The 23158-nt window shown below is 43.9% G+C and overlaps 3 protein-coding genes across 12 annotated transcripts in view; 2 read left to right on the top strand and 1 right to left on the bottom strand.

The window, feature by feature from the left end:
• c2cd5 (C2 calcium dependent domain containing 5) overlaps positions 1 to 1772 on the top strand; it is a 63166-nt gene extending 61394 nt beyond the window's left edge. For all 10 annotated transcript variants that reach the window (XM_071416700.1, XM_071416701.1, XM_071416699.1 and 7 more), the window contains one exon: positions 347 to 1772. In XM_071416700.1, the coding sequence (XP_071272801.1) occupies positions 347 to 472 (126 nt within the window). In that variant the 3' untranslated portion in view covers positions 473 to 1772. The remainder of the gene's footprint in view (positions 1 to 346) is intronic.
• Positions 1773 to 4051: 2279 nt separating this feature from the next.
• On the top strand, positions 4052 to 18817 carry lmf2a (lipase maturation factor 2a). Its single transcript, XM_071416697.1, has 15 exons — positions 4052 to 4380; positions 10853 to 10969; positions 11066 to 11202; positions 11298 to 11326; positions 11678 to 11871; positions 12123 to 12301; positions 12423 to 12564; positions 12681 to 12806; positions 12881 to 12986; positions 13128 to 13224; positions 13531 to 13713; positions 13885 to 14053; positions 14196 to 14307; positions 14983 to 15091; positions 17897 to 18817. Exons 1-15 carry the CDS (start codon positions 4287 to 4289, stop codon positions 18332 to 18334), a joined length of 2232 nt encoding a protein of 743 aa, XP_071272798.1. The 5' UTR covers positions 4052 to 4286; the 3' UTR covers positions 18335 to 18817.
• miox (myo-inositol oxygenase) lies at positions 18487 to 21627 on the bottom strand. Its single transcript, XM_071416698.1, has 10 exons — positions 21444 to 21627; positions 20893 to 20976; positions 20714 to 20794; positions 20348 to 20510; positions 20201 to 20268; positions 19968 to 20077; positions 19697 to 19764; positions 19551 to 19600; positions 19302 to 19414; positions 18487 to 19221 (listed from the first exon to the last, which is right to left on the bottom strand). Exons 1-10 carry the CDS (start codon positions 21459 to 21461, stop codon positions 19113 to 19115), a joined length of 864 nt encoding a protein of 287 aa, XP_071272799.1. The 5' UTR covers positions 21462 to 21627; the 3' UTR covers positions 18487 to 19112.
• Between the last annotated feature and the right edge of the window lie 1531 nt (positions 21628 to 23158).

Here is a 23158-nt window from a genome sequence, read left to right as displayed (position 1 = left end):
TCCCTCACTCAGAGAACAGATGTGCAAAAGTAGCCCAGTTAGCAGGAGGGATGGGGAGCATGTTGTTTCACGTGATGCTCAAGTTTATAACGGCTGTCAGTCAAAACTCATACAGTGCTGTGAAGTGGATAACTGGAGCTCTGACGTCATGTATATCATGTTACCGTACAGCCACTGTGTTCCAATTTAGGCGCTTATCAATAACAAAACCTGACATTTTCAACCCGTGTACGGGATGACGGGCTGTGAGTGGAAAGGGCTACAGACCCTCATGTCTGTCTTCTCGTTCTATCTCGCCCTTCTCTCTCTCTCTTTCCCATTTCTCTCTCTCTCTGTCTCTCTCCAGGCTCAGTGTCTGATTAATGTTAGTGGTGATGCTGTCATCTTTGTCAGAGAATCAGACCAGGAGGCCATACCCCCTCTGATTACGAGCGGACAGACCAGCACCACTGGGGCTGATGGGACCACATGACACTCACTCACGCACACACACACACACACACACACACACACACTTGAGTCTAGCCATCCAAATAATTGTGATTTATGTCTGCCATAAACAGACTAGTTGATGGAGAAATTGTCTCTTAATTGTCCATTAAGGCACTCTACATAAGCCATTTAAAGGCATTATGTCATGTCTGTCTGTTGGTGATATAATAGACATTCCAATACATGGTGAAGTTTTAGGCAGCTAAAAGACTGATTGCTCTCCATCCAGTCACTAGCCGGCCATTCTAAAGTGTACAGGGTAGTCATTAGTAGACAGCCATGAGTACCATACTCAGTACAGCAGGGTTTCCCAATAGGCAGCCCGTGGGCCAAATTCGACCCGTGTGGTTTTATTTTGCCCACTCAAGATTTCGGCGCAAAAAAACATGGTTTTATATCATTTTTGTTCTTTGACATAAGACTGTAAAATCACCAGGAAATTAGCTCAAAGTGATTTTAATTTAGGAAATCTGTTTCCAAGTATTCCCACGCATAGGTATAGGCATATGTGATCGTATCCCAATTTAATCAAGGTTTGAAATTATTCTGTTTTTGTGAAATACTATATCTGTTTGGGATTCTTGCGGTCAATTTGCAGGGTACTAATTATTTATAACTATTTTTCGGATCCCCGACCATCTGCTCAAGGAAATGTAGGCCCACGACTTTGGGGATTGGCCCACGAATTGGGGACCCCTGCAGTACAGGGTAGCCACTACTGAAGATGGCCATGGTAGAGAGAACTAAATTGAGTTTAATTGTGTCACTGTATGACAATGTTTTTGGCAAACATTCACACAAACATACACCCACCCCGTGGACAGCCTCCTGTCACACTCCTGGCTGTCCTGACTGCGGCCTCAACGGTGTCCATACTACTGAACTCTCCTGTTTTTAACAATCATGTAAATGCTGGGAAATAAACTTATTGCGATGACCTCTTTTTGTTCATAGTCTGGGTGCCACGATAACTTTTATTTGTGTAAATGTACTCTAAAATCTGATTTTAGTATTTTTATAAAGTAAGAGTATATTAGTGGTGTCTAATTTTGCATGTCTAATGAAGTCCTTGAAGTTTGATTCATTGTGTAAGAAGTAAGAGATGCATTCTACTGTTAATGAATACAACCTGTTTCTCTTTCTCTGTAAGACTTGAATGTAAATACATATAGAGTGTGTTGCTTAGTGTCTAGCAGCATGTATCTACTATTGCCATGACTGTCAGCTTGTTGCCTGAGATAAACAGTACTGCACAATAAACTGAACTACAGTGAAAAACAGCCTGCCAATGTCTGGTCCTGTCTCTCGGTGCCTATCAATTATCTCCTGTTATAAATGGTTTTTACTGAAAGCATTTTCATGTCAAAGCAGATAAGATTGTTTTGAAACTGTGATTATGTACATGACAAGGAAAGATCAAGTTACACAGAGGTGCGTTCAGTTCGCTTAAACGTTTGATACGTTGCGGAACGGTGTGTACTGAGCGACACGTTTCCCCAAAACGTATTGAACAGACTTTGACGTACGTTTGGTGGGTGAAGCTTGAAGTGGCCATGCTGACACGGTTCCCCAACCCCTCCGGTCCTCACTATCTGGGCAAGTGGCAAAGTAATAAACCCTGCCTATTTATCTAATTACATTTTAATATTGGCCCTAATCTTAAACACACTGCGAACCTAATGATTAACCCTAAATTATAACCAAACAATTTTCTGTTGTCGATATAGATAATGTTCGTCATCAAGCTCGAGACCCTGGGTCTCGACCCCGCCCTGTGCAACTGGGTCCTGGACTTCCTGACGGGCCGCCCCCAGGTGGTGAGGGTAGGTAACAACATCTCCACCCCGCTGATCCTCAACACTGGGGCCCCACAAGGGTGCGTTCTGAGCCCTCTCCTGTACTCCCTGTTCACCCACGACTGCGTGGCCATGCACGCCTCCAACTCAATCATCAAGTTTGCGGATGACACTACAGTGGTAGGCTTGATTACCAACAACGACGAGACGGCCTACAGGGAGGAGGTGAGGGCCCTCGGAGTGTGGTGTCAGGAAAATAACCTCACACTCAACGTCAACAAAACAAAGGAGATGATTGTGGACTTCAGGAAACAGCAGAGGGAGCACCCCCCTATCCACATCGACGGGTCAGTAGTGGAGAAGGTGGAAAGTTTTAAGTTCCTCGGTGTACACATCACGGACAAACTGAATTGGTCCACCCACACAGACAGCGTTGTGAAGAAGGCGCAGCAGCGCCTCTTCAACCTCAGGAGGCTGAAGAAATTCGGCTTGTCACCAAAAGCACTCACAAACTTCTACAGATGCACAATCGAGAGCATCCTGTCGGGCTGTATCACCGCCTGGTACGGCAACTGCTCCGCCCACAACCGTAAGGCTCTCCAGAGGGTAGTGAGGTCTGCAGAACGCATCACCGGGGGCAAACTACCTGCCCTCCAGGACACCTACACCACCCGATGTCACAGGAAGGCCATAAAGATCATCAAGGACAACAACCACCCAAGCCACTGCCTGTTCACCCCGCTATCATCCAGAAGGTGAGGTCAGTACAGGTGCATCAAAGCAGGGACCGAGAGACTGAAAAACAGCTTCTATCTCAAGGCCATCAGACTGTTAAACAGCCACCACTAACATTTAGCGGCCGCTGCCAACATACTGACTCAACTCCAGCCACTTTAAAAATGGGAATTGATGGAAATTATGTAAAAATGTACCACTAGCCACTTTAAACAATGCCACTTAATATAATGTTTACATACCCTACATTACCCATCTCATATGTATATGTATATACTGTACTCTATATCATCTACTGCATCTTGCCATCTTTATGTAATACATGTACCACTAGCCACTTTAAACTATGCCACTTTATGTTTACATACCCTACAGTACTCATCTCATATGTATATACCGTACTCTATACCATCTACTGCATCTTGCCTATGCCGTTCTGTACCATCACTCATTCATATATCTTTATGTACATATTCTTTATCCCTTTACACTTGTGTGTATAAGGTAGTAGTTGTGGAATTGTTAGGTTAGATTACTTGTTGTTATTACTGCATTGTCGGAACTAGAAGCACAAGCATTTCGCTACACTCGCATTAACATCTGCTAACCATGTGTATGTGACTAATAAAATTTGATTTGATTTGATGTTGACTACGCTGCGTCCACATTTAGTGGGAACCAACGATGTATATAAACCCTGGATTGCTAGTTGCTATGGATTGGGCAATGAGAGACTTTGAAGTCACTGGATCAGCCATATTGGCACTCCCGGTAGAAGCAGTCCTTCAATTAAATCTTTCAAGGACAGAATTACACGTATTTGTTGGTGTAGCGGGGACAGTAACATTAGAGCTTTCAAAAATGTATACTTTGAGAAAAATGTTTTTATATGTTTAGCTCACATAATGTCATGTGTAAGTATACTAAGGTGTCTGTAATAGAAAAAATGTGGCAGAAATGTAGACATTGAATGCATTTCTATAGCTTCCAAAATATTCTTTTGAATGGCGGAAGTGCCAAGATCAGATGGAAGTGCAGTTGCTTCAAAACAGCACTCCCGGGAAGTCTAGTGTATATAAACATAATTGGTGGGAACCCATGCCCACGCCTTTACCCCAATATCAACATTTTGATCCACCGATAGGGACTTGTCTCCAGGTTATGTGAAAATCCCACACCGACTTCCCGTTCCACTACAGTAGACTACTGTCGCGTTCTGCAGAAACAGATAGAGATCCCAGGAAGGGCCTCCACACAGCAGACATGGGCTACATTACTCTGCCACGCCGCCTGTTCCTTTGGTGCATGGCTCTCATCTACATGGTAGCCTTCGTCTCCCTCTACCTGCAGATACCAGGTGAGATATCTAGTTAGCTGACCCATTTAGCTAGCTAGTATAGCTTCTTGACAGTTATGAGTGTTATGGTATGCTAGCAGCTGTTAGCCAGCTAGCTAGCCTCCTATAGCATTGTACTTGACTTTGAAGTCAAACATATTTCAAGTTTCATTGCTTTTTTGCATTGGGAACGTGTTCCCCTGTAGCTAGCTAGCTAGCTAAGCAACTTGTTACTCTGTTGCTAGTTAGTTTAGCTAAGTATTTTTAGCCAGATAACGGTAGACACTAATTCTATTTTATTATACTTAGCCCGACTTCTTTCTGTCTCTAGACACGGGCCACATATCTTTTAAGTAATTTTTTACTTTCCTGACCAAGGAAAACTTAGTTTTATATTGGATATTCGATATTCTCCATAATAGTTATTGAACCAAGCTTGCCATGACTATGACGATGGTATACTCTGAATCAGGCGGATAAAAAAAAAAAAGTGAAATCCGAAATCGTATTATGATCTTAAATAGCTCTTACACCAAGTGTTCCATGACTAAAATTATATATTCTGAATTGGAGGTGGATGGACAAAAATCCACGTTTTTTCTGGATGACTATGGAAATGATATATTCTGAATCTGGGGAAAATGGACAAAAATCTCCCCAAAACTGTGTGTAATTAAATCATTGAGTGGAACACATTCTATTTCAGTGACAGCAATATGGGAAGGAGGGGGAGAGGTTGTTCTTAGATTTAAGGAGTAATGGTGTTAAAAAGCTTAAATTAACTGCTGATATAATCTTTAGGGGATGTAGTATTTAATTATTTATTTTTTGAGAATTAGTAGGATTTACACCTTCCCTGTCTCTGGTCCACGCTTGAGTCAAATTGGTGGCGGTAATCCACCTTAAAGTTTGTTTCCAACCTTAATATAACATCCACAGAAGAGGAAGAATCAATTTTGCCTGTATCCCCCGGCGATTACACGTAGACCGCATGAGAGGAATGTACCCTACGACGAGAGGCATAGACATTTCGTGAGGTAGCTCTACCAGCTTGAAAGTTGCAGTAGTAATTAGCATTATTGAAAGTATGCAGTTTGAAAGCATAAACAAAACTGCTGAAATTTCCAAAAATAATTAAGCTGTGGATTTTCTCCATCCTCCCCTGATTCTGAATATATAATTTTCATAGTCATGGCACGCTTTCTGTAAGAGCTATTGAAGATTTAAATTCCAAATCTTATTATAAAAACAAAAAGTTTGTCAACAACACTTCAAATTAGTGGATTTGTCTATTTTAGCCACTCCTGTTGCTGACAGGTGTGTAAAATCGAGCACACAGCCATTCAATCTCCATAGACAAACATTGGCAGTAGACTGTGGCACAGTCATAGGAGCTCCCCCGGTCAACTGTAAGTGCTGTTATTGTGGAGTGGAAACGTCTAGGAGCAACAACTGCTCAGCCGCGAAGTGGTAGGCCACACAAGCTCACAGAACGAGACCGCCGAGTGCTGAAGCACGTAGCGTATAAAAATTGTCTGTCTTCTGTTGCAACACTCGCTACCGAGTTTCAAACTGCCCCTGGAAGAAACGTCAGCACGAGAACTGTTTGTCGGGAGCTTCATGAAATGGGTTTCCGTGGCTGAGCAGCACAAGTCTAAGATCACCATGCGCAATGGCAAGCGTTGGCTAGAGTGGCGTAAAGCTCGCCGCCATTGGACTCTGGAGCAGTGGAAACACGTTCTCTGGAGTGATGAATCACGCTTCACCATCTGGCAGTCGAATCTGGGATTGGCGGATGCCAGGGGAACGCTACCTGCTTAAATGTATTGTGCCAACTGTAAAGTTCGATGGCGGACGAATAGTGGTCTGAGGCTATTTTTCATGGTTCGGGCTAGGCCTTTAGTGAAGGGAAATCTTAATGCTACAGCTAGGGTTGCACATTTTGGGGAATATTCGGAGGTGGAAACTCTTTCCATGGAAATAACGGGAATATATGGGAATTAACGGAAATATATGCAAATTAATTTTAATACCATTTAAATGTAGTTTTTTTTGTGTTGGATATATTTACCATATCATATGGAGACATAATTGCAAATGATTAAATCCTTCCAATAGAGAGAGAGAAAAAAATATTTAGTTACGAATTGAACTTTAATTAAATGAGTTGACGCTTCACATTAGAGGTCGACTGGCCGAATGGCCGATTTTCAAGTTTTCATAACAATCAGAAATCGGTATTTTTGTGCGTCGATTAAAAAATATATATATATTTTTTTACACCTTTATTTAATCTTTATTTAACTAGGCAAGTCAGTTAAGAACACATTCTTATTTTCAACAACAGATTTTTAACCTTGTCAGCTCGGGGGATCCAATCTTGCAACCTTACATTTAACTAGTCCAATGCTCTAACACCTGATGACATTGCACTCCACGAGGAGCCTGCCTGTTACGCGAATGCTGTAAGCTAAGGTAAATTGCTACCTAGCATTAAACTTATCTTATAAAAAAACAATCAATCAATGACTGTCATTGCTCCAATGTGTACTTAACCATAAACATCAATGCCTTTCTTAAAATCAATACACAAGTATATATTTTTAAACCTGTATATTTAGCTAAAAGAAATCCAGGTAAGCAGGCAATATTAACCAGGTGAAATTGTGTCATTTCTCTTACGTTCATTGCACGCAGAGTCAGGGTATATGCAACAGTTTGGGCCGCCTGGCTCTTTGCGAACTAATTTGCCAGAATTTTACGTAATTATGACATAACATTGAAGGTTGTGCAATGTAACAGGAATATTTAGACTCATGGATGCCAACCGTTAGATAAAATACAGAACGGAATCAACGTTTTGTTTTCGAGGTGATAGTTTCCGGATTAGTCAAAGGTATATGGTTTAGAGAGAAATAGTCGACTCGTTATAATTCCTGTAATAACTTGCGGCTGAACTTGAAAGGGCTTCCTTCGTTATTTTACCGTTCATGTCTTCCATAGAGAATGTCTTGATCTACTTCAAATAAGGTCTGTGTTTCGCGGAGGAGCAGACTGACAGGGGACCATGCAGACAAGCTCTGCTTTCTGCACTACAAACCAAAACTTCTTAACTGGGAATATTGAAGACTCATGAAAGCTGGTGGTTCGTTTTAACATATGTTCTCATGTTATTTGAGACTAAATTGATTTTATTTATGTATTATATTAAGTTAAAATAAGTGTTCATTGTTCATTCAGTATTGTTGCAATTGTCATTATTACAAAAATGTGTGTGTGTGTATGAGATATATATATAGATTTTCTTAATCGGCCGATTAATCGGTATCGACTTTTTTGTCCTCCAATAATCGGTATCGGCGTTGAAAAATCATAATCGGTCGACCTCTACTTCACATGGGATGATTTCACTGAACAACAAAAGAAAGGGAATATTGAATGAACCCCAATGATCCATCGCATCTCCCAAAAACGTTTTCATCTATAAAATGATAGTCTAGAAACTAAAGCTTTGGTTGTCTTCTTCTCAGGCTTCCATGTCTCCTCCCTGTACCTCCTCAATGTCCACCTCTTGAACATCAGACTTGGAGGCCTCATCTTCACTGTCACTTTCCAACCTTGTTTAGGATGGCTCGTTGTCAGGCTCAAATAGCCTCAAATTTGCCCGGATTGACACCAATTTTCAACCCCTGTATTGGTCAGCCTGTTGCGTACTTTGGTGTGTGTGTTCCCAAAAAGGACCAGAGGCGGCTGATGTTGGTAGGATTTGGAGGATGATGGAGGCAACAGGGGAAAGAGCCTCAGTCCCTTCCACCAGGTGGCTGATGAGATGTGTTGGCACGACTGCCATATTGCATCTCCATCCCAAAGCCCTTGCTTGGAAGTGTACTTCACCAGACTGCCAAGAACCTTGCCCTCATCCAGGCCAAGGTGGCGAGACACGGTAGTGATGACACCATAGGCCTTGTTGATCTCTGCACCAGACAGGATGCTCTTGCCAGCGTACTTGGGGTTCTAAATGTACGCTGTGGCGTGTATGGGCTTCAGGCAGAAGTCTTCATGCTTTTTGATGTATTTCAGAACTGCATTTTCCTCTGCTTGGAGCAGCAGTGAAGTGGGCATTGCAGTACGGATTTTTTCTCTTACATATGCAAGCAGAGTCTGAACATCAGACAGGATGGCATTGTCTCCTTCAATCCATGCAATGGCTACTGCTTTAGGTTTCAGGAGTTTCAGGCTGCTTACCTCTCTCCCAAAATAAATCACCAAGGAGGATCCTCTTGATGTGGCTGTCCATATCGGCAGACTGTGATATGGCCATTTCTTGGAGAGACTCCTTCCCCTCCAGGAGACTGTCAAACATGATGACAACACCACCCCAGCGGGTGTTGCTGGGCAGCTTCAATGTGGTGCTCTTATTCTTCTCACTTTGCTTGGTGAGGTAGATTGCTGCTATAACTTGATGACCCTTCACATGCCTAACCATTTCCTTGGTTCTCTTGTAGAGTGTATCCATTGTTTTCAGTGGCATGATGTCCTTGAGGAGCAGATTCAATGCATGATGGGTGTGATGTGAGGGCAGGGCCCCTCCACTTTAGACCAAGCAGCGTTCATGGTCGCAGAATTGTCTGTCACCAGTGCAAATAGCTTCTGTGGTCCAAGTCATTGATGACTGCCTTCAGCTCAGCTGCAAAGTCGAGACCAGTGTGTCTGTTGACCCTTGTGTCTGTGCGCTAGTAGAATACTGGTTGAGGGGTGGAGATTATGTAGTTAATTATTCCTTGCCCACGAACATTCGACCACCCATCAGAGATGATTGCAATACATTCTGCTTTCTCTATGATTTGCTTGACCTTCACTTGAACTCTGAATTCTGCATCCAGCAAATGAGTAGATAAAGCATGTCTGGTTGGAGGCGTGTATGCTGGGCGAAGAACATGCAGAAATCTCTTCCAATACACATTGCCTGTGAGCATCAGAGGTGAACCAGTTGCATACACAGCTCGAGCAAGACATTCATCAGCATTTCTCTGACTACGTTCCTCCATTGAGTCAAAAACACTTCAGATTCCAGGAGGAACATGAGATGTTGCTATCAATAAAGTGTCTGATTCATCATTTTCACCACGAATAGAAGTAGAGGGACTTTTCTCAGAGGTTGCTTGTTGTGAGCGCTGAGGGAACTTTATGCATTTGGCCAGATGATTCTGCATCTTTGTTGCATTCTTCACATATGATTTGGCACAGTATTTGCAAATGTACACAGCTTTTCCTCCCAATTAGCTGCAGTGAAATGTCTCCACACATCAGATAGTGCCCGTGGCATTTTCCTGTAAAGATTAGTAAAAAATTAGTTAAAAAAACAATACAATTCCATGTACAGATAAATAGTTAAGCAGTTACATTAAACAACTCCTTTGTAATAAGTTTTAAAAAGAAACATGTATGGAAACAGGTGAATGAACACTCCTCAGTTAGCAGGCTCAAGCAAGCTAAAACCCACATGGTAGCCAAAACTAACTAGCAGAAATTAACAAGTTAGAAATGATTTAAACACACTTTGCTGTAGGCTACTATTTACTAGATAACAAAATATCATGTCACAAAATATATTCACCCCTCCCAGTATTGTAATCAAAACTTACCAGAAAGCCTGTTGTCCTTGGCTCAGACAGTAGCAGTGTGGACTCAATAGCATCTCATTAGTGTGCAAGATCTTGAGAATAAGCTGTACATGTGATGGAAGAATGCACTGTGCATGCAGAGGGTTGCAATTCCATTGAATTGGGGATAGTTTAACCAAAATATTACACAAGATCCCACAAAAAAGGTTCACTGTTATAAGCTAACTTTTAGCTTGGAAGATGAAAAATTGGAAAATTTCCAGAAAGTTTCCTAGCCTTTGCAACCCTAGCTACAGCATAAAATTACATTCTAGACAATTCTGTGCTTCCAACTTTGTGGCAACAGTTTAGGAAGGGCCCTTTCCTTTTTCAGCATGACAATGCTCCTGTGCACAAAGCAAGGTCCGTGCAAAAATGGTTTGTCAAGATCGGTGTGTTTGATGGGGTTAAGCCTTGATCTCAACCCATTGAACACCTTTGGGATGAATTGGAGCGCTGACTGCAAGCCAGGCCTGATCGCCCAACAGCAATGCCCGACCTCACTAATGCTCTTGTGGCTGAATTGAAGCAAGTCCCCGCAGCAATGTTACAATATCTAGTGGAAAGCCTTCCCAGAAGAGTGGTGGCTGTTATAGCAGCAAAGGGGGGACGAGCATACTTTTGGCCATGTAGTGTACTATCTTCATAGTCATGGTATACTTGGTTCAATAGCTATTGAGGAGAGGGAACCAAATGTCCAATATAATACAAATGTTATCTAGGTGTTCGGTTAGGCTAGATGGGGTTTTCCTCCTATGGAACTACATCCTAAAGTAAACCTCCAGTACAAGTTACTTCTTCTCCCTGTTGACAAGGTGTGTGTTTTCCAGGCCTGTATGGAAATGATGGCCTGTTACCAGCACGGTGGCAACTGCGGTACAGTGGTAAGGCTCTCTGGGAGCAGCTCCTCTCCTCTCCCACCTTACTGTGGCTCGCGCCACGTCTGGGTGAGTTCCTAAACAACATTTTAGCAATGTGTTGTGACTAACTGATCATTTGAATCATAAATCGAATAGATTCTAACAGTGTAAACTGTATTCTAGGTCTTGACACCCAGACTGCCATGGAGCTGCTCTGCCTGCTGGGGGCAGCACTGAGCCTGGCTGCTACAGTACTGGAATCACTCAGAGACAGCTTGGTGTTTCTATTTCTCTGGATCATGTACCTGTCAATGTACCAGGTCAGTTATACCACACACACACACACACATACACACTGCTGTAGCGGGAGCCAGTATACAGTACGCCTGATCTCTGACTCTGCCTGTTGTTCCAGGTGGGACAGGTCTTCCTCTACTTCCAGTGGTGAGTTGTGTGTGTGTGTTTGCCACACCCAGAGAGTGAATGCCACCCTGAGGTTGCATGTTAATTAACACCCCAGTACTGCTGTTAGCGTGTGTATGAGACTGAGTAGTCTTGGCAGTCAGCTGATGTGTATGTGTGGTTGGTGCTCCTACTGCTGTGCAACTGCATCTGTCAGGTGCCAGATTATAAACACTATAACACATTGATAACAACATCACCATAGTAGCATCATGATGAAAACACTACAACATTAGCCCTGTCTGGGCATGCTCAGTCTCTGGGTCCTAACACTCTCCACCTTGCTCATTCTCCCTCCCCTTCTCCTTTCCCTTTCTCTGTGACTGCATCCAGGGACTCTCTTCTCCTGGAGACTGGGTTCCTCTGTGTGCTCATCGCCCCGGTGACGTCTTTGCGGGGGTGGCGAGTGGGCAGGGAGCACGACCCTGTGACCTTCTGGTTGGTCCGTTGGCTCCTGTTCAGACTGATGTTCGCCTCCGGAGTCGTCAAACTCACCTCCCGCTGCCCTACCTGGTGGGGCCTCACAGGTAGCTGTGTGTGTGTGTTGCATAATTGCTGAAGCAGGTTACCTAACTCATCAGACGTTACTGCCGCTCAGACTGCTGTTTCTGAGCGTCTTTCTCTCCCCCTGATGTACCACAGAGACCCAGTGTATCACACCGTCTCTGGCCTGTGCGTGCGTAACATGTATATCTCTCTCTAGCCCTAACATATCATTGAGGCCCAGTGTAGCTACTGTTGATGTGTGCCTCTAACATGTGGTGGTGTGTGTCTCTAGCGCTGACATATCACTACGAGACCCAGTGTATCCCTACACCCTTGGCCTGGTTTGCCCACCAGCTGCCCGTCTGGTGGCATAAGCTGTCTGTGGTAGCCACCTTCGCCATTGAGATCGCTGCTCCATTCCTCTTCCTCAGCCCTCTACGTCGACTTCGCCTCGGGGCCTTCTACATGCAGGTCAGATTAACTCTGTGTATGTTGTAGCATTTTGTCATCAACAGTTTGGGGACTTGGTCTGTCTCCCCCCTCTGGCGGTTAGGTGAAGTGCAGTGTTTTCTGTCACCCCTGTGGTATTTAGGTGGTACTGCAGGTGCTGATCATCCTGTCTGGAAACTATAACTTCTTCAACCTCCTGACTCTGACAATGTGTCTGTCTCTGCTGGACGACGAGCATATATACTTCTGGCTACGCAAGAAATACACTCCTAACCCTAACCAAGGTACACACACTCCGACACATACACACTGTGTAGGTAACTTGCATTGAGGACAGTCAGTCAGTTACTGGAGGCAGGATGTGACATGTACTCCCTGGTTCTGTCTCTGCTCCAATCAGGTTCCTTGTTGTGGTGGGCAGGGTTTGTGGTGGAGATTGCAGTCTGGGCTCTAATTGGCTTCGGAATGGTCACATGGTTTGACCTGCAGATCAACTGGGACAAGGGGACTGTCTCCTCCAGGACAGGTGTGTGTGCGTGTCAGATATCAGCTGTAGTAGATAATCATTGTTTTGACTCTTATTGCTGGTTATCTCCTCAGTGTTTACCTTCCACCAGTTTAACCAGTTCCTGAAGACTGTCACCTTCCCCTCGGTCTGGCTGGGAGTACTGTCTCTCACCTGGGAACTAGTCTCTTCCATGTTCAGGTAACACACACACACCTCTCTGGGAAAGTGGTATGTTCTGTGTGTTGTCTTGGTGTGTGTAGAGTGTTTCTTCAGGAGGCTTTGGGATACTGCTGTGTGTGTGTGTGTGTGTATTTACATGTGTGTCTGTGTGTTCTGTAGGTGTGCGTGTGTGGAAGGGTTCTTCAAGAGGTTTTTGGGTACAGTCCAGTGGACAGTGTTTGGTGCTGCTGCTGTCTCTATGTTTGCCATCAGTCTGGTGAGTAGAACACTCTAGAACATTGGTTCCCAACCCTTTTCGTTTACTGTTCCAACTGAATTTAGCTCTGCCTGGAGTATCCCTGAAGTACCCCTTCATGTGTGACTCATCTCGTGAGTCTTCTGAAGTACTCCCTATGAATAGGCCAAGTACCCCCAGGGTTCTTAGTACCCCTGGTTGGGAACCACTGATCTAGAGTAATGGTACCTGCTCTCAGGTAAGGCATGTCATACTTTGTGTGTTCCAGCATGTTCTTGTTCACCTTTATAGAGTATGATTCTAACAGCAGTGTGTGTGTTTGTCCAGGTCCCATTCACCTTCATAGAGTATGACAGTAACGCCAGTGTGTGGCCGGGGGTGCGTCAGGGTTATGATGCGGTCAGTCGTTACCAGCTGGTCAACTCCTACGGCCTGTTCAGACGCATGACTGGGGTGGGGGGGCGGCCCGAGGTGGTCATTGAGGGATCCATGGATAAAGTCACCTGGACGGTAGGGGTGTGTTTGTGTGGGAGAGGTGTATATGGAGAGGTGTATTTTTTGCCCGTTTGTAATGTTTCTGTAATCTGTTTTAAAGCGGAAGTTAACCAAGGCATCTTTTTCCCCCATCCAACTTTAATTGTCTCCATTGTCCTACCCTCTCTCTCCTCCTCCCTCCTCTAGGAGATAGAATTTATGTATAAGCCAGGGAACCTCAGTGCCCCTCCCTCGGTCATCACCCCTCATCAACCACGGCTGGACTGGCAGATGTGGTTTGCAGCCCTGGGAACACATACGCACTCTCCCTGGTTCACCAGCCTAATGTACAGACTGCTGCAGGGCAAGAGGGACGGTAGGGTGTACACACTTCTTCTTTTTGAGGTTAATGGCAGTGCATTACTGCCAATACAGCCACATTAACACAAACTGTATTGTATTTACTGTATTGTAAAATATCTTAACGTTTGCCCCTCACTCTCTCTCTCTCTCTCCAGTGATTGAGCTCATCCAGTCAGATGTGTCTCAGTACCCGTTCCACCAGCAGCCTCCCACGTACCTCAGAGCTCACCGCTACAAATACTGGTTCACTAAAACACTAGCTGATGGGTTAGTACATACTCACTCTCACACACATACACACAGAGAACTGATGGGTTAGTACATACTCACTCTCACACACATACACACAGAGAACTGATGGGTTAGTACATACTCACTCACACTCACACACATACACACAGAGAACTGATGGGTTAGTACATACTCACTCACACTCACACACATACACACAGAGAACTGATGGGTTAGTACATACTCACTCACACTCACACACATACACACAGAGAACTGATGGGTTAGTACATACTCACTCACTCTCACACACATACACACAGAGAACTGATGGGTTAGTACATACTCACTCACTCTCACACACATACACACAGAGAACTGATGGGTTAGTACATACTCACTCACTCTCACACACAGAGAACTGATGGGTTAGTACATACTCACTCACTCTCACACACATACACACAGAGAACTGATGGGTTAGTACATACTCACTCACTCTCACACACATACACACAGAGAACTGATGGGTTAGTACATACTCACTCACTCTCACACACATACACACAGAGAACTGATGGGTGATGAGGTAGTTGATTCATGTTGCGCAGCAATAATCTGAATGTCGACATCTTTGAGGAAATGCAGAAATCATCAGTTAACATGCGCGAGTCAGTGTCACAGCTGACATATTTTATGTGTGTGTTGTAGGTCGTATCCTCAGCGCTGGTGGAGGAGGGTGTACATAGAGGAGTTCTATCCCACAGTGTATCTGGGCGACACCTTCCTGGAGAGCATGCTTAGCCAGCATGGACTCAAGGTACAGTGCATTTGGAAAGTATTCAGACCCCTTTACTTTTTCCACATTTTGTTACGTTACAGCTAGTGATGACATTTTTGGCCGATAACGATATCTGATATTTTCCTTGCCAAAAAAAACTATACCGATATTTCAAATTTTAGCGGCCTTTTAAGCATTTAAGTACAGTTAAATAGTTTAAACACACTGACCACAAGGTTATTTGGTTGGAATTTACATATGTCCCCATTACCAGTAAAAATCTAAACCTATGTCTTTCAATTACTTGCTGTTTTGTTCATTTGTTCAGTCTCAACCAGAATTTCATCATACATGTCAAGCAGTGAAGTTAAAGCTCTGTCTTTCCATGCGTGGCATTTTCCTCGGTGCGCACTGTCACTGTCCGTTTCCATCCTGTCCAGCTGTCTGTAACATTTCACGTAAACCCTCTTTCTTGTCTGCATCGAAGTAGTGGTCCTTGTACCTAGCATCAAGCATGGTGGCGACACAGTAGAGGCTCAGAGAGAATGCCACCGAATCGCTTGTTCAGTCTCTAGTAGAGTACTTTTCCAAGTTAACCCGACGGTCTGTGTTGGCATTTTTGTTGAGCAGGCGTTTCAATGCCATGACAGGGTATCACATCAGCTGCAGACACAGTTGAGCTTATTTCTCCAGTCAGTTGTTCAAATGGAGCTTGGAGTGTTCATGTTTCAAACATGTTCTGAAATAGCAGCAGCGGTATAAGAACCAGCACATTCTTGAACATGCAATACGGCTTTCCTCAGTATCGAAATCCTTGTCGTCCCTCTGTGCTGTCAGACTCAGCATGCTCATGGGGCTGACATCACTGGTCCAAATGTCAGTCGTGAAGCTAATAGCAAGTAGCTCATGGGTGTGTTTCAACAATACTGTGTAACTCCGGTAGGGCAACATCTGAAAAATAGCACCTACTTGGTAGTGTGTACCGGTGCTCGACCAGTCGGCGAAAGCCAACATCATCCACAACAGAGAACGGTTGATTGTCAAGGGCCATGAATTCCATTATCTTGCCGATAATGGGTTTTTCCCATTAGTTGTCTCGCTGAAATTTTCTTACTCTTTCAAATGACTGATGGACTTGTTGACTGCCTCGATCCACACAGCAGACATTTTGGTCTAGATTAGGAATAAAAGTGTTGCACGTGTAGCGGATTGTAGTGTTGCATATCATCTACCTACGTTATATAGGTATGCACGTCAGCTTTGACATCGGTTTTGCACACCGGTGTTAAACTAGACATTGGGCCGATGTTGGCATTTTGAGCTAATATCGGCCGATTCCGATATGTTTACCGATATATTGTGCATCCCTAGTTACAGGGATAAAACTGTTTTTTGGAAATGTTTTGCACATTTTATTAAAATACAAATCACATTTTACATAAGTATTCAGACCCTTTACTCAGTACTTTGTTGAAGCACCGTTGGCAGCGATTACAGCCTTTAGTCTTCTTGGGTATGACGCTACAAGTTTGGCACACCTGTATTTGGGGAGTTTCTCCCCTCTCAGATCCAGATCCATTCAGGTTGAATGGGGAGTGTCGCTGCACAGCTATTTTCAGGTCTCTCCAGAAATGTAAGATCGTGTTCAAGTCCGGGCTCTGGCTGAGCTATTCAAGGACGTTCAGAGACTTGTCCCGAAGCCACTCCTGCATTGGCTTGGCTATGTGCTTAGGGTCATTGTCGTGTTGGAAGGTGAACCTTTGCCCCAGTCTGAGGTCCTGAGCACTCCGGTGCAGGTTTTCAACAAGGATCTCTCTGTACTTTGCTCTGTTCATCTTTCCCTCGATACTGACTAGTCTCCCAGTCCCTGCCGCCGAAAAACATCCCCACAGCATGATGCTGCCACCACCATGCTTCACCGTAGGGATGGTGCCAGGTTTCCTTCAGACATAATGCTTGGCATTCAGGCCAAATAGTTAAATCTTGGTTTTATCAGACCAGAAAATCTTGTGGCAAACTCCAAGCAGACTGTCATGTGCCTTTTTCTGAGTGGCTTCCGTCTGGCAACTTTACCATAAAGGCTTGATTGGTGGAGTGCTGGTTGTCCTTCTGGAAGGTTCTCCCATCTTTGTCAGAGTGACCATCGGGTTCTTGGTCACCTCCCTGACCAAGGCTCTTCTCCCTTGATTGCCCAGTTTGGCCAGGCGGCCAGCTCTAGGAAGAGTCTTGGTAGTTCCAAACTTCTTCCATTTAAGAATGATGGAGGCCACGATGTAGGGGACCATCAATGCTGCAGAAATGTTTTGGTACCCTTGCCCAGATCTGTCCCTACACAATCCTGTCTCGGAGCTCTACGGACAATTCCTTTGACCTCATGGCTTGGTTTTTGCTCTGACATGCACTGTCATCTGTGGCACATTGTATATAGACAGTTCTGTACCTTTCCAAATTATCCAATCAATTGAATTTTCCACCGGTGGACTCCAATCAAGTTGTAGAAACATCTTAAGGGTGATCAATGGAAACAGGAGGCACCGGAGCACATTTTTTTTATCTCATAGCAAAGAGTCTGAATACTTTTATAAATAAATTGTTTCAGTTTTTATTCTCTAAAAACCTGTTTTCGCTTTGTCATTATGGGGTATTGTGTGTAGATTGAGGATTTTTATTTATTTAATCCATTTTAGAATAAACGTAACAAAATGTGCAAAAAGTCAATACTTTACGAATGCACTGTAACTAACTACCCGTAGTTCTCAGCAAGCACTAAGTGTGTGAGTCCTGTATGTCCTTGTGTCTGACCCGTGTGTGTGTGTGTGTGTGTGTGTGTGTGTGTGTGTGTAGGATAAGTCCCTCCCTCGGCGTGTGTCTGAGGCAGCTGTGCCCCAGGTGGTGAAGTGGGTGCGCTCTCAGGTGAGGGGTGTGTCTGCCCCCCTGCTGCTCTGGAGCCTCCTCTTCTGCAGTGTCACCCTCTGTCTGCTCCGGGGACTGCAGCTGGAAATTACACTCAAGACCAAACCTACTGCAGCCAAGGCTGAACCAAACTCAAAACCCACAGCTACACCCCACCAGCCTGATGCTAAGGAGGCCAATTCCAACGACAAAGATGGTCTAGGACAAAGACAGGAGGAGGAGCGGAAGGAGGTTGATGCAGAAGAGGATGATGCAGAAGAGGATGAGCGAAGGGGGGAAGACGAGGAGAGTGAAAGAGAAGAGAACAATGTAAGAGATGAAGTGGAAGAAGAAGAGGATGGAGAAGAAGAGGAGGGGAGTGTTGACTGACTGTCTCAAGAAATAGTTTCCTCCTGACCCCTGAACATGGGATTTGGTAGCCCTCCCTTCCACTAACTCTCTGTGTCCTAGTACTCAGGAGAAAGCTGCCTGTCTTGCCTACCTGTCTGCCTTTCCCTAACAATAACTTTCTCACCAAAGAATTTCGTTGATGTTTTATTCTACATTTGACAATCACTTTATTTGAAATGAATAGACAAAGTTTTCCAATTATCTATAGTATTATTACAATCAAGAGAAAATAATAGTGTCCTTGTAATTGTACATGTTTACGTGTGTGTGTGTGTGTGTGTGTGTGTTAAAGGGTGTTTGGTTTGCCACTGTGGTCCTTTGCTTTGCTACCAGATATAATGTACTGAATCACCAATTCTGCACTTTCCCGCCAAGCGTCTTTCCACGTTTGAAAAAACATCACATCCATGAATGGAAAATGTTAATGTTTTTGTATCATTTATAATAAAGATAGGAAATGTATCCATTTGGTTCTTCATTATTAGACAAATTCAAAATGATCTGACAGAGAATTGTAAACCATATGAATTGTAATCGGCATTCTAAGCAACAAACAACACTTTTAGAATGTTCTGTCATTAGAATATAATGTAGTTGACATACAGATGATGACAACATGGTAAAGGCTATCCAGGTCTGTTGAAGATAAAGCTAATAGTGTTACCCATATCTGAGGAGATGCCCTGGTGTTGCTGCTGGATATGATCTCTATGAAGGTGTGAGAGAGGGCGGAAAAGAAATGAATTGTATGTGTGTGTCACCACTTCAGTACCCCAGGACAGTACTTGTCGATGAGAGACTGGTAGTATGGCTTCAACTTCTCTATGTCAGGCAGCTCAGTAGTCTTGGTGTAGAGGTCAAACTTACTGTAGGGGTCAAATGTTCGAGGTCAAACTGACTGCAGAGAGGCTAGAGAAAATATATTTGTGTGTGTGTTGAGACGTACTTGAACTCGCGAACCCAGGGAATCATGCGCATGTCCTTGTCATCACAGAGGTGCGTGTAGTCTCCATGGGAGTGCCAGGGGTAGAAGGAATGGAACCGGATCATATACAGACCCTAGAGAGGGAGAGCGGAGGAGTGAAGACTTTTAGGTGAGTTAACACTCTGAGCAGCAGTCTTAAACTAGAACCACTGAGTTTTTGTAAACCTGTATTCTCTTTGCTAATGTAGAACCATAGACCCCCTTTCTCACCTCTTCTGGGATGGTGCACTTGTTGAACTTCATGACCCTGTAGAGATACTCTGGAACAAACAACACAGACAGCAGTTCAGTAGTGTTACTGTGCAGGCCCATGTGCCATACAGTGGTGACTGTGTGTATGTCTCTGTGTTACTCACCATCATGGCCCCAGGACATGAGCACATTGTCCAGCCCACAGTTTGGCTTATAGATCCCACACTCAGAACTAGAGCGGGGGAGGAGAAGAGAGGTGATCATCTGAATTAAGTATATAAGATGGCACATTAACTTTTTGTATATACGTGTCTGCTAAATGGCATAATGTGAACACTTCTCCAGGCTGGCTTGTAGCCGGCATGTTGTGCAGTGAATGATGGGGTTTGATAAGACTTTTTGATTAGATTGGTAAAAAGAGAAGTGTAACAGTACTTGTAAGCAGGGTTTTTGTCATCGGGGTTGTCCACGAAGGTACTGCCTCGAAACACAATGCCATTCTGGAACCTGCACCCCACTGGGAATGTGTCCCCCACTACAGCCCACTGCAGGACAGGGACACAGTGCAGTTAGCCTAGCGTTGCCTAACATTACAGGCCATTTTACCACTGCTGTTAGCGTAGCCAAGCATCACAACCTGTATCAGGGTAACATTGAGAGGCATTCACCTGGGGTTCCCCTGACAGAGCCATGATCTTCCCAATGTCATGGATCAGCCCCACCAACTGGAACCAGTCTGGAGAGGGAGGAGAGATAAGGATTAGAGTTGTGAACCATGTGTGCATGCGTGCTTGTGTGTGTGTGCGTGTGTTTGCCTTCGTGGGGGTGTTCCCTGCGGATGCCCTCAGCGGTCTGAAAGGCGTGGTATGAGTTGGGGAAGTCGACGTCGGGGTCGGACTCATCAACCAGCTGGTCCAGAGATATGACGGCTTCCATCACCTCCATCTGGGCATGCGCACAACCTGACCACTCAGAGTGCTGCAGAGGAGAGGAGGAGTGGGGAAGGTTAATGAGTGGTATGTTCATGTTATCTGCAACATTAGACGATATTACATAACATCTTACATGTTAACAGTCACAGTTACACTCCTCGTTAAACATTACAGGTTGGTTTAGCCTGCTCTACTGAAACACACACACAGTTGTTTGCATTTGCGCTGAACCTGTCTTGACAGACTCACCTTCTGCTTGACAAAGTCCAGGGTCTGGTTGGTGTGCATCAGCTTGTATGTGTTATACACACGATCAATCAGACTCCCGCTCTGTTACATACACACATTACAGATGTGTTGTGATTACCAGCCTTAAAACAGTAATATTATGTCGCAACCATGGTAAAAAATCATACTCCTTTGCTGACCTCAAAATTCCTGTATTCTGTCTTGTCCTTGTCTTTCTGCTCCAGGTCTAAGATGGGGCGGTATGCTAGAGATGGGTCTGGACCCTGAAACAGATAGACAGAGGGACAGACAAAGAAAGTAAAGTACACATTTTAACATGGCGAATGTGATAGAAAACACCATACGTTTCAAATAGAAATATTAGACCTACAAAGTTTTAACCTGTAGCAGTAGATCACACAAAATATTATTTGATTATCAGATGCATAATGACACCAAGTTAAACTTATGATAGACAGACACATACAGACAGACACCTTTGCTACAACAATCCTGCAGAAACAGGCATTGTGTGGGTTATATTAATTATATTATATTAATATTGTAGGCCTTGATGCATTTTTTGTAAGGATCTGAAATGTCAGTGTAAATTAAAAACTTCAGAAGCCTTTTTAAACCTTTACATTTCCTGCATTACAGGAAAGTTTTACTGCAACAGGCTGATCAAGTGAAGATCCTACATCTGTAATAGCTAAATATATTTTTTCTACTTTTCTACAGTCATACGTACAATATTGACGACCCTCATGGTGAGGTCAGTCCGTCAGTCCGTCCGGGTATGAATAAGTATGGGTCTGCTGGCTCCTCTAAAGTGCAGCCCCAGACCCTGTCCTGTATATACCCCTCTGGTTTAACAACACTTATGTCATACACCCTCACAGCATACAGGTAGTGATAGTTTAACTCAGCCCCCACTGAGATAACGACTAACGGGGTTCATCTGGCTGGACTACTCTGTGTGTACGTGTGTGTGAGCGTGTTTGTTTTCCTTGAGAGAACAGTGAGTCTTTAACTATGATCAGCAGGTATCTGGTTTGGGCTGGTCTTGAGAGTTGTGTTTGTGTGCGTATTTGTCTCTGTGTTATTTATTATAATTTTTTAAATCTCTTATTTAACTAGGCAAGTCAGTTAAGAACAAATTCTTATTTACAATGACGGCGTACCCCGGCCAAACCCGGACGATGCTGGGCCAATTGTGCGCCGCACTATGGGACTGCCAATCACGGCCGTTTGTGATACAGCCTGGCCTGGAATCGAACAAGGGTCTGTAGTGATGCCTCTAGCACTGAGGTGCCGTGCCTTAGACCGCTGCACCACTCGGGAGCCCCTGTTGAGTGATGGAATGTCTGGCTTTTTTCCAACAGAACAAACAACAAAACAAACAGAATAAAAACATACATTTTTTATGCTTGAAAAAGAGGAATGGAGAGAGAACCAGAGGTGAAGGTCATGCGAAGAGACAGTGAATGCCTGCTTGAACTGTATTACCCCAGGTAACGTGAGGTTACCAAATCATTCTACATTCAGTGTTGGGAAGCTACTCTGAAAATATTATTTACGAATCTACCAATTACTTCACACTTGGAAGAAATTAAGCTATACTAAATCTACCCTTAAGATATCAAATCAAATTTTATTGGTCACATATACATGGTTAGCAGATGTTAATGTGAGTGTAGCGAAATGCTTGTGCTTCTAGTTTTGACAGTGCCGTAATATCTAACAAGTAATCTAACAATTCCACAACAACTACCTAGTACACAAAATCTAAGGCGATGGAATAAGAATATGTATGTACAGTTACATATATGGATGATCGATTGCCGAGCGACATAGGCAAAATGCAATAGATGGTATAAGATACAGTATATACATATGAGATGAGTTGAGTTGTTAAAGGGGCATTATTTAAAGTGACTAGTGATCCATTTATTAAAGTGGCCAATGATTTGAGTCTGTATGTAGGCAGCAGCCTCTCTGAGTTAGTGATTACTGTTTAACAGTCTGATGGCCTTGAGATAGAATATGTTTTATAGTCTCTCGTCCCAGCTTTGATGCAGCTGTACTGACCTCGCCTTCTGGATGGTAGCGGGGTGAACAGGCAGTGGCTCGGGTGGTTGTCCTTGATGATCTTTTTGGCCTTCCTGTGACATCAGGTGCTGTAGGTGTCCTGGAGGGCAGGTAGTTTGCCCCCCGGTGATGCATTGTACAGACTGCACCACCCTCTGGAGAGCATTGCGGTAGAGGGCGTAATTTTTTTGGGGGGGTAATTTTTGCTCTACCCAAAATTACAAACAACTAATTGCAGCATTACCACTAAAATAGACGAGGCAAGTAGAAGGGGGAAACAGTAAGGAACTTGTATATCGGCCCTGTATTAAAAAACATAAATGGTTAAAGAAAAGTGTGATAAATAAGAACATATACCAATTTAATTTAAGGACC

The sequence above is a fragment of the Salvelinus alpinus genome, chromosome 9, assembly GCF_045679555.1.
Source record: "Salvelinus alpinus chromosome 9, SLU_Salpinus.1, whole genome shotgun sequence".
NCBI lineage: Eukaryota > Metazoa > Chordata > Actinopteri > Salmoniformes > Salmonidae > Salvelinus > Salvelinus alpinus.
The sequence above is the reverse complement of the archived record's forward strand: the minus strand, read 5'-3'. Positions and strand labels throughout refer to the sequence as shown.

Bases quoted from the DNA above. Each gene is read 5' to 3' on its own strand.
- lmf2a (XM_071416697.1), top strand. From the start codon at position 4,287: ATGGGCTACATTACTCTGCCACGCCGCCTGTTCCTTTGGTGCATGGCT. The intron at 10,970-11,065 runs GTGAGTTCCTAA...ACTGTATTCTAG, and splicing joins GTGGCTCGCGCCACGTCTGG to GTCTTGACACCCAGACTGCC. The intron at 12,987-13,127 runs GTAACACACACA...TGTGTTCTGTAG, and splicing joins CTAGTCTCTTCCATGTTCAG to GTGTGCGTGTGTGGAAGGGT.
- miox (XM_071416698.1), bottom strand. The intron at 20,511-20,713 runs GTGAGTCTGTCA...TCTCCTCTGCAG, and splicing joins TGGACTTTGTCAAGCAGAAG to CACTCTGAGTGGTCAGGTTG. The intron at 19,415-19,550 runs GTGAGAAAGGGG...CTCCCTCTCTAG, and splicing joins AGTGCACCATCCCAGAAGAG to GGTCTGTATATGATCCGGTT.